Here is a 17,565-nt window from a genome sequence, read left to right as displayed (position 1 = left end):
GGGTAGACATTACCAGAAGGTAAGCACTGGCACCACTGGTATATCAGTCTTACAGTCTTAAGAGCAACTTCTTAAGTTCATGTACAGATTATTTACATTAACCTGTATTACTTACATTATCTGTATCCTGTCACTTACTGTAATACAAAATACTGAAAGAAAAATTTTGAATTTGCATTTAAATATATAAATTACAATGGCTGCTTAAAATAAACCCGGATCTATCTGGAAAAAAAAAATAACAAAAAAAAAATCACTACTGCCAAAGCAATGGGATACCAAAACTCAGGTGATTAGAAAGCCCATGAGAAGTAAAAAACAAAGGTGCTTCTATTAATCATAGGTGACATTCAGCATAAAAATTTATTTAGAGCCCTGATGTTCTTAATCAAAACCTACCTTATTAGGAAAACCTGCTCCATGGAGGCCATCCTGATTTGGACAGAATTTACAAACAGTGCCAATTTTTACAGACATCAACTAGAAAATGCTACCAAGACCTCCAACATATCAGCCTGTGGGGCTTTTTCCCATTACGAACAGTTTGTTAAAAAACAAAAAACCAAAACCAATGAAAATAAACATGTATACAAGAATATGCTCTACAACAATTTGTCACATTATAAAGCACCACTGTGAAAGCACCACCATCATTTACAAAAGCAGGTAAAAACAGACTAAGGAACATTAACACAGATGATGTTCTGTTGCATCAGACATCATATTTCATGTCTTGTGACTATTCAGACAAACAGAAAACTTGAAAAGATGGTCATTCTTCAGTGCTTTATAACAGTTCAACAAAACGCAGAGATGATATCTAAACTGCTGTTTTATTTTGGGCTTCTGGAGGTTGTAAGTGTCAACATATAAGCACACTCCTAAATTTCAGTGTACTCCTCTGAGAGTGCAAGATGCAGTAAGCCATTTTTCAACTGGGAGGAGTTGACTAGTACCTGTCATCCTCCGGAGATGCATGCTGGATATGAATCCTGGGACTAGTAGGTCGTCTCCTCTCTAGGGAGGGGGACCATCTACCCCTGTTTGCCCGTTCAATAAAACAGGAAAAAAATACGATATTCAGTTTGTGATAAAATTAAATATATGGGATTAGAGACTGGAAAAATACCCCAAAAAGTAATGAAAGTGTGTAATTTAATTGTTTTTTCTAACAGCTTTCTAATACCCAAGTATACTTTACATAAGGCTGCTTAATGCAGAAACATCACATCTGAAACGAAGAGAAGGTGTGCCCAAAGATGCAGAATTTAGACAAATATAAATCTTCTACACAGTGTACCATGAAGTTTTCAAATATTTTCAATTGCTGGACTACCTAAAAGCCTATCATTTGTGTAGGAAGCTGCAATTTCAAATTATAAAAGACTTGCAAAGACCATAGAATGGTCATTATACTGGTATCTTGCTAATCCCATCTCTCCGAGCTCTTTGTATGGAAAAATGTAACCTCAGTAAAAATGTAGGGCTATTAATTGTAATAAAAATTTTAGGGCGTAAAGTCACCCTTTCTGGAATGCAGTGAAAGAGTGTAGGTAAATTATTTAACTAAAACTAAGCTACACACATTTGTGTACAAGTACTGGTGTAATTTTTTATCATTTGAAAATAAATACTGAAAGCACGTGCAGCCAGCTTCCTCTTCTGTTCATTTCTCTTTATCCCTGCAGTACACATCAGTACACCATGTTATGCAATTAAATTTAACAAAAGGGACCTGAACTGAGAATGAAAACTGCTGTATAACATGATTTTTTTCTTGAAAAAGCTCATTCAATTTAGAATTATATATACTATATTATAGACGGATGTTGCTTATTTTATTGGGATGTCGTGTTTGTAATGCAGCAAGTGTATGTATAACAATTTACAATACCAAAATAAACTGATTTATTGACAAATAGCAAAATGTTTACATAAACTCAGCACAAGTATCTAATACTTCCCTTTCTGAGGCATTCTTCCAGTCCATGTAAAAAGGAAAAGGGTTTGATTTATGGAACATGCAAATAACAAAGGTTTCCAGGACATGAGCATTATTTGAACAGTTAGGTAAGTCTTTCAGAAGTTTTAAGAGCAAATAGGTTGTTAGTAGTTAGCTTATTTTTCTCTCCAAAGCAATAGTTAAAGAAAATGTTAATGCATCAGTGCACTCAGTCAAAGCCCTTAATATGCTGATATCCACTACAGATATTAAAGAGCATTTGATAGAATTAACTAGGTAATTCAGTATGAATTTTCAGAACATGCTCCCTTTCATTGAATGTTGAATGACTGTGAGCCACAGTACAACACCAGCACATAACTACCTATTTCTTTATGTGGTTGGAAAGAACCAGAAAGACAGTATGTCACACACCTAATTCAAACAGTTATTTCACTGTACATTATTTTAAATGGAAATGGGGATATTCAACATAACTGTTAAAGGCATGCAATATAAAAATCAACACGAAATCAGGAAAAGCTTTAATTGGATCTACTTCCCTGTTATCTGTTTATGATTAGGTAACAGGTAACTGTTGAGCTTTGTCTCTTGTTCAGATAGTAGGGACCAACTGATAGCAAACATCCTGTTTTGATTCCAACTGCAGTGAAGCACCTCAAAACAAATGGAACACAGCTGTGAGGCTGTATTTTGCCAGTATGCTGACCCTTGTACATGACCTAATCCCCGGGCTGTGCTCCTCAGTTTTATTTGCTCAGATCCCCACTAAGTGAATTCTCAGGCCAAAAGCATATGAGAAGTACCAATCAGTGCAACTGTTCTTGTGCTAACTGCTAATACATACAACAACTGCTTGCAACATCAGAAATTTAGAAGGTAAATAATAGCCACAGTACATATTTTTAAGTGACTATCACTGGCTGAATCTTAAATCAGTCTGGGAAAGGCACTATTATGATGAGAAACCATTGCTAAATCAGTTCAGAGTCTGCCCTTAAACCTCATGCCTAGGTGTTTTCCTGACTGGAGACTGGGTGCTGAAAATAAATTTCTCCATTCTAAAGAAAAAGCACCCAATTTACAAGGAAAAAAGCAGAAATTTTGAGATGCAGTGGAAAGGATAATAATGAAAAAACCCAAAGCCTAAGGAAGTAGTAGCAGGAAAAATGCTTTCAATGCCTGTAGAGGACATATTATAAACTTAAAGATGCCTTGCAGGTCATCAAAAGAACTTCAACCACACAATCATTTTGGAAAAAAACCAAATGAACAAAACAGCTTGGAATAAAGAGACAGTAGATGGTGGGAAGAGAAAAAAAAAAAAGGCAGGAATGGTGCAACTGCATAGAGGTACTAGTAGGGGTGGGATATTTTTGAATGTCCTACAGTATACTGTGCAAAACAGAAGTATATGAAGGATTAAACTCTGTACAAAAACAGTCTATTTAACAAAAAACTTTGTCAGGTCTGTGTCAAGGCAAGATCAGTTTGCCAGTCAAGTTACATGGACATTACTTGGTCAAATGATGGAACTCATAGGAGGAGAAAAAGGAATTCTGTCCTCATTGTTGCTGTTTTGGTTCTGCTATAGTGAAACCATCAAGACTTTCATATCACAAATTCATATATACAGCTGAAAGTATTTTTCTGCTGGTATAAGCAAGTCAACAGAGTGACTTTCACTGGTAAAGCAGTGTTTTAAAAACCAGTAACTACTTTGACCATTCCAAATGACATGAATGACTTTGTATAAAGTTCAAGGATCAAAACTGTTTCCAGCAAATCAGTGACAGAGAGAAATAGGGCTCTACTGTCCATCTGCTATAACAATACCGTTTTGTTAAAAAGTGGTTCATTTTAGCTCTTGTTCTCAAATATAATCTAATTTTACCCTTTGAGTCAAAAGATTAGAGGGAATAAGTAGAAATAATTTTCCATGGGTAGGTATATTCCTAATTTTGTTAAAGAAAATATACAAAGCCATATTTAGAAGTCTGTATTTAGAGGCATAAAAGTCTAGACTTTAAAATAAAATCTACAATGCTGTCATTCAGGGAGGGGAGAAGGAAGAAGAAACAACATGAAAACAACTAATAATGTCTTCAACATAAATGTCTCAAATATAATGGTAAAGTGCTGGAGATTGGACTTCACAAAACCTTAAGAGTGTTTCTATTTGATGGATCAATTCTACACCTGACAACTGTCTCATCTCCTCTAAGTCTCCAGTAATGAAGACAACCTTTTTCCATATTGTCTATTATGGTGTTTCATTATAATTACTTTCAAAAGAGATTTCCTACTGCTTAAGGTGAACTTTTCTTACCATATCTTAAATCATTTGTTCTCATCTTGTCCAGCACAGAATCAAAATGCTTTCTATAGACCCTGAACTTAATTCTGCGTTCTTCAGACTAAAGACTTCTCTAGCATTACATGCAACTGATGACTAACCTCATGTTCAAGCGTAAGCAGATTCCATATTCAACAGTGGAGAACTAAATAGTCTAAAATTCACTTTCCCCAAAACAAAAAGATTAATTTGGTGGGGTTTATGTATTAAATATACCATCTTCCTCCAAAACTTGTGCTGAATAGGAAAAATCTTCTATGTCAGAAGAAAGGAAGAAAAATCCTCCGCCAAAGCCACATGTATCTTATCATTTTCAATGAAACTATCAAGAAAAAATTGAATATGAATTTCCTAAACAAGAGCTTTTCTGCTCTATGGAGGATGCTATTTAGGACTTCTAAAATCTAAGAAAAACTTTGATTCTGATGGGCAGTCTTTCTGGATCAGACACACTGATCATTTGGCAAAACCACATTTTTAGTAGCAAAAGAGGCCATTAATATTGACTAAACACTTTCCTTTATGAGGAGCTCATGAAAAATGCTGCAGATTCCTGCCCAGCGGACAGAGATTGCCGGATGTGAATTCTAAAGACTTAATAGAACTAGTTAACATCAGGACAGATTTAGTTTTTAGTGTAAGATTTTAACTAGATAGTTTACAATTACCAGTTACTGTTTGATTGAATATTCAACTTGATGGGTGGCATCTTGAAATAGGTACAGAACACTCTGCTCACATTTATATGCAATTACATTAAGTAACTGCTTGTAGATGAAGGCAGCTGTATACATGTACACACTTAATAATACCACATTACAGTATTTTTAAAAAATATCTAGAAAAATATTTGTATTTTATTCTGAGTGGCTTTATGTCAGCTGAATTTTTTTTTTTAATAATCATGTTCATATTATCTGTAACATCTTGAGCTCAATCTTAAAAAGGAATAAACTACTGTAGATCCATCAAGGACACCTCAGCAGAACATTAGTCACTTCTCTGCAACAAGAGCATAACTTAAGAAGAGCACAGTCCCAACCAAGGAGCAGCAGGAAGTGGGGAGAAAGGAAAGGCAAATTATAAATAAAAAACTCAGTAGAAGCCCTATCTCAAAGAGGAAAGTGCATTCTTAGTGCCTTTCTTCACATGTCCTGTCCCCCAATAAAGAAAATAATGCAAATGTCAACAACCACCACACTGTATTGACTGAAAAAAGCACTATTAACTTCCACACTAGTTAAATATGTATTGCACAGACAAAATCATAATTCCATCCTGTTCCCACTCAAAGGGAGCCTATTATTGCCCTTAGTGAACCTAAAATCTCACTCTGAAGTGGTATCATTCTTAGCCAAAAACATGGGTAGTGATGAAAAGTTCTCTTGTGGAATCACCCTTATCAAATACATCAATAGCATTTGATTCTCCTAAAATTTTGAATCAAGCTATTGTAATAGTAAAAATACAGAAAGCATCCATAAAATGCCTGCACAATGTATGGGACACAATAATATTTCATTTAACTTGTAAACATGTCTTCTTAAGACTTATGTGAACCTTAATGTAGTATCAGAGGAAAAAAAACTTAATGCAATGATCTGCCTTGTAATTGCAAAAGCAGATGCAGCACATTAAAGAAAGCAATGATGTTTGGCTGTTTTGTAAAACATATATCAGTATTGGTACAGTTCTGGTTTGAAATGTGAGAGTTTTGTTGTACTTTCTAATTTATGCCAACGCTTTATTAGCAGTCCACAGAACAAGCAAGAAACAGACGTAATGCTTTTTAGCAAATGATGATGAAGATTCACAACCAAGTGGTAGTTTCAAAATACTTAACACTGCAATGCTATTATCAGCATACTGAGGACTTTTGTAAACAATGAACATCAGCTTGAACTAAAACAAAGGAAGTAGCTAGAAGCAGTTATCAACTCCAACACACAATTTACATGACATACATGAATATAGGAGCAAAAATGTCTACAAATACCAAAGCAGACAAGAATGTACAAGAATGTAGAACACTCATATGAGGAAAAACAAAACTTATAAAGATCACCAGCACAGATGACAAGAAATTCATAAGTTTTTATTTTATACCTTTCTCGTTCTGGTGAATGCAAACTAGTATCTGGTCTCAAGCAGTTGGTACTAGCACTCCTAGCCCTGTCAAGGGAGGGCTGCAGTTCACTAGTGCCAGTGCATTGCATCCAATGGTAGAAGAGAAAGAAAAAGAAAACAAAGAAAGGAATACAATGTTAGATATTAACTCATAAAATAATGCTCTCTTTACAGAAAATGTAGAATCACAATGATTTAATTAAGGAAAACATAAAAGAGTTGACTGGATGATAGTGTTAAGAATTGTTTAGAAAATAAAAGCAAACAAAAGACTGCTAGAAATTTTTTGCAAATATTGTTGAAGTGTTTAAAACTGAACGAGACAGAAGAGCATCCACTTGTAAGAAAAGTGGAATGAGAAATACCAAACAATAAAGTTATATCCTTATTAACAGCAGTAAATCTTAAGCCAACATAAAAGAATGTGATACACTATATGTCATGTGAAATCCCTTTACAGTGAAGCTCATTTATTCTGCAAATCCATATTAGTTATGAAACAAGCGGGGGGATTAATCCTCAGTGTCTTACCTAACCAGTAGATCATCTCCAAATTTCGATATTCGTGAATTAAGGCAATCATGAAGGAGTGAAATATCCTGTCTAATCACAGATTTGGTCTTAGCACATGCAGGAAGAGTTGAGCTTTGTAAATTAAAATTATTTAAACAAAATTAAAATAAATTTAACATGCAACAGAAATCTCATACATAAACAAAAGAATGTAATAAAGAAAAACATGCAACATATAATTTTAACAGTGAAGACAACAACTAATACAAAGTAGTTTGGTTTGGGTTTTTTTGTAATACAGGTGTTATTTTAAACAATTAGATGAAGTTATTTTAGGATTTTATCCCTTATCTCTCAGTTACAAAAATGGATGAAACATTTTGTTGGGTTTTTTTCTTTAACAAGGGAAGTCTATTTAATTTTTTAAAAAGAAGCTAACTACTTAAAGGGGACTCTAAACACTCCTTACCTGTATAGGTTCCAGTGAGTACCATTTGCTAGTAAAGGCATCTTGGGTGGTAATGTTTTATAGTGCCTAACCGAACTTCTTGAATGTGGTGGGTCAGAAAAGAACACAGAACAAAACAAAAACATGCCAGAAATAAAAAGACAGATAAAGGCAAGCCAAGAATGACCAGAACATAAGACAAATGCATAATGTTCTATTACATCGTATAGCTGTAGGTTTCTCAGTATGTCTGACAGCTATCTGGGGGACAAATTTTGTATTTACACTTTTCTTTAAAAAGTGCATGAACTTATGGCAATACTAGTACAGCTCAGATGTTTTCTTGAAATGGAAGTAATACATATTCCATTTATAGACACTTTTCATTAAAATATACAGACTGTTTTGAAGGATTAAGTTGATATTAAATTTGCTCTTTATTTCTCTTAGGGATGCCTTACTTAGACCTGCAGAAATTTTAACCTCTTCAGTAGCTAAGCATGAAAATCTTGCTAAAACAGGGATATACAGTATTACAAATTTTATTACAGATGTGTTAGCAACTGGCTTTTTGGAAAGTGGAAGTCTTTTGAAATTGGTGTATCGGCTTCAAAACTTAACAGTAATTAAATGTTACTAATAATAAGCTAATTAAAAATCTTAGGAGAGGTATTACATCAGCCAGCACAGCAGCACTAAGGTGTTACTTGACAGCTGTCTAATATCATCATAGATTTTAGAGAAGGAAATGTTTATTTTATCAGCCAGCTTTACCCAATGAACAAGGGAGAAATTTAAAGGCAGACAGTGGCTGCTGAATGGGAATTATGGCCATTATATGGTTAGGGGTTAATAATAATGTTCTAACAATTTTCCACATACCCTACTAGGACACAGCTATGGAACTATTAGGAGAAGAACCAGCAGGCTTGAGGATTTTGCAGCATCAAGAACAGTTTGTCCTGATAGGACATTCTGATTCCTGTTAAGCCTTGCACCTAAACACAGCAGGATCAACATTACAAACCTGACTGTGTCACAGACAGATGACTCAACTCTCTGCCTGGAAATATTAGTGTTTGTAAAACCTTGAGGGATTTAACAGAGGAGCTATGATCCTTCTTGTACGGGTTTAGTGGTCACCACTGGTGACTTCTCTATCAGAGGTCACTGTAACATTTCAAAGGAGGAATAAAGGAATGGTTGTCAGCAGGCCAATCCTGGCACATGAGCAGGTATTACCAATCAAAGTAATCTAAGATATGGAATGTGACAACCCATGGTCTACAGCACTGGTACACACCTTTCCACCGTTTCTGCTATTAGTCAATAGTTGCATACAGAGGGACAGGATGGATAGCTAGGACTAGTATTCCAAACTGGTGCATTAAACTCACCATATATCTTAACTTTGTAGCTTGGACTACATAATTACTTTCATTTAATATGAAACCATTAACATTTCTTTCCCATTTTAAGCTGAAGCTGTCTCAACAACTAATTAAAACATTGTTCAGCAAGCTGTCTAAAAAACAAGGATAAAGCCTTATAAAGTTTCTAACACAAATAAATGTTGGGCCACTAGAAATAGGAAAGGAAAAAAGTGGTAAATAACAATTTTTTGTTGAAACTGTTTTTGAAACTCTTCTGTCAAGAATAGATATTGCCAGTTTTGGGGTATTATTTGGAATTAGGGTGTATAAGCCTCAGAGTTAAATTTAGAAGAATCAGTCTATTGTCATCTATTGCTTTTACATCACCTTCAATAAATTATTTTAAGTACCATCCTGTTTTATAGTATACCATTACTATTACTTTTAAAGGGTGAATTTTTTGGGTTTTTTTAATCATAAAAATACAATAAATGGAATAAAGAAAAAGGCAAGAAAGGGCTGTACGCTCTGAATTCAGTGTAGCTCTGACCTAACTCTATTGCTGTCCATGCACAACTTTTTGCTGTGACCAGACTGGTTTAGCAGATTGTAAAACCATTGGAAAGCTAATGGCTGGGCAAAGTGCTCCAAAAGTTTACTATACAGTATTTACTTCATTAATTGAGACTTTAAGCAACAACACTGAAAAATTAAAATGACAATTATAATCTTTAAGAGGAGAAAGCACAGGGCTGGAGGCAGGAAGAGGGTAAAGCTACAGAAGATGCAGAAGAAAGGACACACAAAGGAGGCAGGAAATATTGCTATTATCTGACAATAAAAAGACATTAAATAACAAAAAGTTAAATAAATTATTAAACCCTAAAACCTAAAATCTTGAGGAAAAAGATTTTTAGTTGAAATATGAGAATGAAAATATTCCTAGTGATAATAAAAACTTAATTTAACAGCTTCACTGATGCAGATTTTTTTGAAGGCTTACATGTTTATTTTGTTTATTTATTTTAGTTTTATACTATTGTGCTTTATAATAGAACCCTATCACAGCATTTAAAATACTGTTTCAAAGTTGATGATGAAAATTAAAGCAAGCCAAGGCATTTAAAAAAATGAACAGTACTTTGTAAGAGAAAATCCTACATTAAGTAAATGAATAATGGCACTAGACAGCATGGCTTAACATTTGATGCTTTTAAACATACAGCACTGACACAAAGCTCTTATCAACACCCAGATCCGGAAGGGACAAATGGGTAAGTGCCTGGTTGAAGTAGCTGAATGGTTAACTACTTTAACTTCAACCTACATTTTTACCTATTGTAAGTGAAACATATTCTACAATCAGTCACGGGTTTTTAACAAGGTTAACAGACATGGTGAAAACAAAGGTGGGGGAGCAGACTTTGATTTTTTAGATAAAGATATTTCAGTCCCATTTAGTTTCACAACACTGGAAAATGGTAAGACAGGGAGCTCCAAGCTTTGGAACAAGAGATTAATGAAGACTAAAGATAGGCCAAAACTACAAAGCTTACATGTGGATCCAATTTATTGAACAATTTTTAGATGCAAAAGCAAGTAATACAAAACCCCTCAAATCTGGGCCTTCCAGGAAGCCCTTGTAAATAAGTATTTATTCCTCTGCATGTGACTAAATAAGCATGAGATTAGGTGTCACAGCCAGCAAAGATTGTTTAATTGTGCATGGCTGTTATATAAACAAAAAAAATGCAAATAAAAGAAAACATAAAATCAACTAAAAAACCAAAGTTTGAAATTTTAACAACGCTGTCATGCATTGTGACTGTCGTGACTAGACAGAAAATCTACCACAAAATACAACTGCAAAACCAAAGACTCTTCAACTCCTTTAATCCTTACTACTGAGGTTCACAAACATACATACACATCTCAGTCTGAATTAAAACAAGCAAAAAAAGACGATGACATCTGGATCACAATGTACTTGGAAGTTCTTTATTTACTGGGACTAAATACCACCACGGAAAAAAACACTGGGCACACAAAGTATGGACAACTAACCAGATGTGTTCATGATTCCGACATTCCTGTATTTACCTGATGGTATGTAGGCACTCTGCACTTCTTCCTCGCTTTGCTCTGGGCAGCATAAGAAGCTCACTGCACAGACAGGATGGGTGGTGAGTGAAACAGATACAGTTATGAAGCATTAGATGACATGGGTTATGCCAATGATAAGCAAATGAAAACATAAAAAGAAACAAGAAGCATCCACCCAGATACATAGTCTGATAAGACTGCATGTCTCAAAAAATATGAGTCAAAAAATGCAGGTAATAACTACATTTTCAACAAATTCTTTTTAGTGTGGCACCTCCTTCTATGATATTTTTCTTTAAAATTCAGAATTAATTTTTCAGAGCTCTTCATGATGAAACAAATACATAAAATGGCTACAGTTTTCTAATAACTTCCTGTCTCGTGAACCAATTAAAGGAGAGTTGCTTTAGGAAAAAAAAGAAAGATGCCTGTTCTATTTTTTTTTTTTTGTGCTCGGTTTTGTAGCTTCCTAAGCTGCAAAATAATACATGTAAAAGCAGGAAAGGTTTGATAACAATTTAGTGCAGATTGGTTTATGGGAAGAATAACCAGTCATCCTTTAGGGAAAATCAAATATATATGTTCCCTTGAAATATTTTGTTTGGCCAAACATAAATTGTGTCTCATAGCTCTTGATGGTATTTTGTAATACAATCCTACAGAAACAAACAAAAAAAAAGCCAATCAGCCACCAGGCTTTTTGTTTCTTATTCTTTCAAATTGAGGAAAATCAGCCATCTATTCTAATTTTCTCATACTGTAGCCAAACACATACTACAGCCAGCAAGATGGTAAAATTAATGCATATTTATGCTTTTGGTAAATATGGCTATGATATGAAATATCCCTTGAATTAATCCTATAGTTTTATGCACTTCAACACAGCAGAAAGACCAAGCTCCAAAACTCCTATCATTGTAAATATGAAATTAAAGGTAAGCTTCATGGAAACATGCTAATTTTAAAAGAAGCAGGGAATCCCATGAAGTACTATGGCAAAAAAAAAAAGAGAGAGAAAATATTACAAAACAGATAAAGCAGCAGTTGTTCAATGTGTTTCACACTTCATGCCATTATAAAATGATCCATTTCATTGATACACTATAGGCATTATTTATCTAAAATTCTAAACTGGGCAGCTTGAAATAATGGCTTGTGAGTCATGTAAGATTTATTTACATCTCAAGCCACTAGCTTGATTTTGATGCAACAATATGTACTAAAGTTGAATTGAATTTTTAAATTTTCTTTCTAAGCCAAATTTCTATTCATAAATTCAGAGAACTGACAGAACTTATGTGCAGGTTTCCAGATTACAAACAACTATGGATTTTAAGAAAAAAGTTACTATTTTCTTTAGAGTTGCAAAGTAGATGCAAAGTCCACATTAAATCATAGGGTACTTTGTTAATATTTACCTTTGCTAAGCCAAAGGCTATCTATTGTAATTGGCAAAGCAAACACTAATAAAAAAGTCATCCTGAAAAGTGATATAAAATAACAAATCCACCATGAAATCTTCAAGTCAAAAAAAAAAAAAAAGAAAAGAATCCACCAAGTAGACTACCAATATTGGGAGAATATGCAGTTCTCTGATATATTAAGTCTGGTTTGGGAGACATTTAAAATAGAGATTATTATTCTCAAACAAGTTTTTTCTATTCTCACAATTAACAGATTTAACTTATGAATTAAAGAAACACAAAAAAAAAGTGCCATGCTCTTGAAAATTAGACAATGATTTCTTAATAAAAAGCTTTTCCTAACAGTTTATATATATTCATATATGTGTGTATATATGTATATAAATATATATAAAACTGTTGAAGTGGACAAATAAGTTCCATTGGAAATTTATTGCAACAGATGCTTCTGTAAGAGAGTGGTAGTAATCATTTTTACAAAGACCTATATTATTATTTAATATTGATTTTGGACCAGTAACAGATCATTGAGAAAATCATTGAAACTAATCAGCAGCTGTAATTTCTGCCATGCAATTATGGGGTAATTTCTCAACTTTCAAGCCAAGTTTATCTTAGATATCAATGTGAATGTACTTGTTTAGATGAAGGGTTCAGTAAATGCACTACGCATAATATCTACACTACTCTTGATACTAATACATAATATTTAACAAAGTTGGGTTTTTTTAAATTCTTGGATGTGACAGAGGATCTTTCTCACGAAAACCTGGTTTGGATGCTATTCTTTTGTACTGAAAGCCAGCAAAACCTGCCAGAATTAAACAGCCTTCACAACTGATGAAATCTGGGGGAAAAGATAAAAGGAAAATGGGAAAAAGGAGACCACTGGAGACAAGATTTTTATTCAAGGACAGTAAGTACATGGACCCATCTTTAAGTCCTGCAAATAAGCCACATATATCCTTCATGTCTGATCTTTAAACTTCTGAAAAAGGTTTTGTGAACACTGAAAAGAACTGAAGACTGTCTCACTTCTCTGAACAAACCCAGCAGCCCATTGCTCATCCCCAAGAAAGACTCAGTGTAAACCCTGCTCCTCTCCAACTATAATCCATGAATGTATCACCAGTTGTGTCTTGGTCTGAGGCTTTACTAAAAGAGAAATTTCTAGGTAGTTAACAGTCTATATTTATACTGACAAAATCTACTTTTTAAAGCCTTTTTCTCTTCAAATCTGATGAACAAGAAACCTATTCAATAAATATCTTCAGGAATCTTTTGAATCTATCACTGCCCAAGATAAATAATAACAGCTAACATCTGCAGAACAGAAAACAAGTGGACATTACTTGAATTAGCCTAATTACAAATCTGACTACTATATTTAAAAACAATTTTAATTCACCTCCAAAAGAAAATTCAGTACAAAAATCCAACTTAGTCAATTCTGTACACACTTTCTGCCTGTAAATTTGAATTTTTAAATGTACCAGATAACTCACTAATTCCCATAGCTACGTTACCATACTGCAAAAATAAAACAGGCAAGATCATATACAGAACTGAACTAGCTTAACTGCAAGAGCCATCTGTTATTCAATCTTTATGTTGCTTCAAAACTGGCCAAAGACTTCCAGAGATTTTTATGATTTAATGTTTACATGTTTTCACATCACTATGATATGTATGTTCTGTATCAAATTTACTGGATTATAAGAAAAGATTTTGTCATACTTAGTTCTAAAAGCAGTTACTTACTGTCAAGAAAAAAAAAATCAAAGACATTACTATGACAATTGATCTTATCTTAATGGTAAAAGTTTGCTATTCGTAGCTAAAAGTTTGCTATTTCTAGCTAAATGATTTTTTTAATGTAAACAACAAGCCATAAAGATTGATAATCTATGTGACTGTCATCATTATTTTTCACAAATACTGAGCTGAAATACCTTTCTAACCTTTTTTTTTCAGCTATACACTTAACAGAATTTCTCATTCCTTCCATTTTATCAGAATATCATTCCTAGATACCTGAAAACAGTGCCTACTAGGAGAGACCAAGTGATCTTTGAGTGTAGCCACTCCGTGTACTCCAGGGAGAGATGTGTATGTGTCACACATCTAAGACTGGAAATTTTTGCAAACTGCAACTAGTACTGCAAGTCTCTTTGCTATGCCTGAGTAATGTAGCAAGTTCACCAGTATGTTACATAAGATGGTGGGAGACTGCACCCATAGATGTCCAAAATCTATAAGCATATGAATGCATACGATCATACATCTGACTTCCAGCTAGGAGGAATCCATGTCTGGTATTTTGCTGGCTAGCACAACTGGTGAATTCTGGTACATTACAAAAATACCTCGGGCATACATGAAGATACATGGCTTTCTAGCCTAAATCTCTGGGCTTTACATATGAAAAAGCAGCAGAATATCTAGGACAGTCAACCCAGTACACAGTTTTACCAAAAATAAAAGCTATAAATAATTTAACAGTGGCACTAGATCTATCAGTTAGGATGAATTCTCTGCCTTCCCCATAGCTATCAGTAACATTTCTACTGAAAACTTGAAAATTAGGCAAACTGACAAAGACATTTCTAAACTTTTTTCCAAGTTCAGGCTGACAATGTACCTTTCTTGATCAGACAAATACTGACTATCCATCTCTCTGGATCTGTAATCAATGGGAGTTCTGGAGGCATCATGGTGTCTAGTTGGAGAACGTGATCTTCTCATTTGATGAATTTCATCTAAACTCCTAAAAAGCAGAAATATGTCTGATAATCTTGTTTTCTCATGAACACCAATGGATCACAGTACAAGTTGGTTGAAGGAAGTTTTTAATCATAAATTATTAATACATCATTTCTAAAAGAATGCCATTAAAATTATGCAATTTTTACGTGCCACTATTAACCTACAAATATACTTAATATACATACAAGATTAAACCACTGACTCAAAAAAAATTTCCAAACCTATGTATTAGTTATGGTATGCAGATGATGAGTCACAGACAAAATATGAGTAAAAAGAGGTAAGCCTTACAAAGTTATGATTCATCCCATGAGTGCTCTTGAATCATTAATAAAAGCATATATCAAGTTCAAATACTGCACTAGTAAATTTAGATACAAAAAACAAGCTTTAAAATAGTGAAAAATTCCTGAACAAGAGAAAAGTTAATAAAGACACATTATACAAACTTGAAACCACATTGAGTTTCACTTGTGATGCCTACCTCTGTAATGGCACATTTGGTAAACGTGAACGGGGCCTGCCCTGATCGTCGCCACGGTGAGGAGACACAGAACGTGAACGATGATGTGTTGTTGTTCTTTGCTGTTCTGGCACAGTTAGCGTTGTGGATTTACTTTCTCTAGTACTAGACCTATAACCTACTGGCAAGAGGGTAACAAAAGGCAATTAGAGAATAAAGGTCTGGGTTTAGAAATAATTCAGATGGCCAGACTTCCAGGAGCACATATCTAAACGCTTACGCAACTTTCAGTTCATCATTCAGCTGTTGTACATCCCGATGTATCATGCAGGATAAATTACTAGCATTACCTTTAAATGCCTACATGTAGAGAGACTGAAAAAATTAGACTTTTTAAGGTACTGGAAGATGTGGAGCAGTTTTCTTACTTACTTGGGGAAGAGTATTCTGGGTATTTTCTGTATGTAAAAAAATATTTGAAAGGAATCTAAACAGTTTAGAATCTCAACAGAGTAGGTTTACCTCATCTAAAAAATGGAGAAACCAGGCCTGCATAAAACAGCACAGACTCACACAGGGCTGCTCATATACAGAGCATCTTTCTGCTCTTGTTTCAGTTAAACACAAAGATGTTCTCCTACTGAACTTAGCCAAAGCCACCTACTTAAAAAAACTACTACGATTTAGAGTATATTGTACTGAATAATGGATGTCGCATACCTTGCAGAATATTTTTGCAAAATACTATGACTAAGCAGCAAAATTTCTCATAGTATTCTTATATAGGATTAAAAAAAATCAGTAGAATGCTAGTACATGTTCAATATTTCAATATTTTTGTGCCTTTTTCTATGTAGCACACTCTTTGACTTTTTATACATTTTGACTCCCATCCTAAAACAGACAATGAAGCTCAGTAAGATAACAGCTTTCAAAAGGTACCTGTTATCTTTCCAAAAGAGCCTAAAGAGATCTGCTCAGACTTCATTTCGAGACATTTAAATTGGATTACAAGAATCCCTTTACAGAAAATCCCTTAATGATATAGAAAGTCATCCCTTAAATCATCCCTTAATCACTTCACAAATTCTTGTTTCACTGTCAAAATAATAATTTTGCTTCTTCTCTGAATTTGTCTAGCATTAAAGTTACTGTAATGTGTGATTTTGTTCAGCTAAAAAACCAGCCTATATCAGAAATCTTCTTTTCATGCAGGAAAAGACTGTGATTTTGTCACCCAGTTGTCAATTGGAGAAATTAAATAAATTAAATAAATTGCACTTCTTATGGATCTCACTACATGGTTTTAACTGTGGGAGTTTTTCATATTTTATATAATTTGTATAATTCTAGTTCTTCTCTGGTCTTCTACCAACTTACAAACAGGCCCTCTTCTAAAAGTGTGGCCTGTATACAGAGTCTGTACTAGGCTTGATCATGCATTCAATGACATTTAATAACCTCTTTAGCTGCAAGTCTGAACCCTGACCACAAACATCAAAGAAGCATTCACAGTTTTTTCCCAAAATGTGTAAGAGTTTACCAATGTATCCTAATGGCCTCTAAAAGCTGACAACATGCATGAAAGTATTCACTGGGGTTTATCAACTTTTCAACAAAGTAGGACTCCAGTGTCCCACAGGTTTTGATACGTTGTGATGCTGGAGTATCTAACCTGCCAAAAAAGTGTTTCAGAGTTCTGTAATAAAATTATAAAGAAACAGGAGGATCTCCCTGATCTCAGGACAAGAATTGGGTGCAAATTTTGAAGCAAAGGAGAGACTCCCTCAGGACTTCAGTGGAGGTTCATGAACCAGGATTGCTGCAGAAAATGTCTAGGTTTTTTGTTAGAGGAAGAAAATACATGATGAAAGTTGGATGTGTTCCCTTTCCCAGGATAATTAAATATAAGCTGTATTTGCAAAAAGATATTTTATTTTCCAAACAAGCTTGTGTTAGAAAAAATCCTGTCATCTCTATCAGAAGGAAGAGTACTTTTACATTTACTACACTAAAACCAAAGAAATCC

General features: G+C 34.2%; 1 protein-coding gene across 49 annotated transcripts in view; it reads right to left on the bottom strand.

Annotated features, from left to right (window-relative positions):
• RIMS1 (regulating synaptic membrane exocytosis 1) overlaps positions 1-17,565 on the bottom strand; it is a 316,131-nt gene that overhangs the window by 97,304 nt on the left and 201,262 nt on the right. For 18 of the 49 annotated variants that reach the window (XM_032104808.1, XM_032104763.1, XM_032104765.1 and 15 more), the window contains 7 exons: positions 15,558-15,717; positions 14,949-15,074; positions 10,881-10,943; positions 7,429-7,506; positions 6,978-7,091; positions 6,426-6,515; positions 957-1,040 (listed from right to left, as the gene is read on the bottom strand). In XM_032104808.1, coding sequence (XP_031960699.1) covers positions 957-1,040; positions 6,426-6,515; positions 6,978-7,091; positions 7,429-7,506; positions 10,881-10,943; positions 14,949-15,074; positions 15,558-15,717 — 715 coding nt within the window. Of the gene's footprint in view, positions 1-956; positions 1,041-6,425; positions 6,516-6,977; positions 7,092-7,428; positions 7,507-10,876; positions 10,944-14,948; positions 15,075-15,557; positions 15,718-17,565 lie in introns of those variants that run through there. The other 31 variants (XM_032104779.1, XM_032104804.1, XM_032104789.1 and 28 more) reach the window with 11 other exon arrangements.

The sequence above is a fragment of the Corvus moneduloides genome, chromosome 3 (assembly GCF_009650955.1).
Source record: "Corvus moneduloides isolate bCorMon1 chromosome 3, bCorMon1.pri, whole genome shotgun sequence".
In the NCBI taxonomy this organism is placed as follows: domain Eukaryota; kingdom Metazoa; phylum Chordata; class Aves; order Passeriformes; family Corvidae; genus Corvus; species Corvus moneduloides.
The sequence above is the reverse complement of the archived record's forward strand: the minus strand, read 5'-3'. Positions and strand labels throughout refer to the sequence as shown.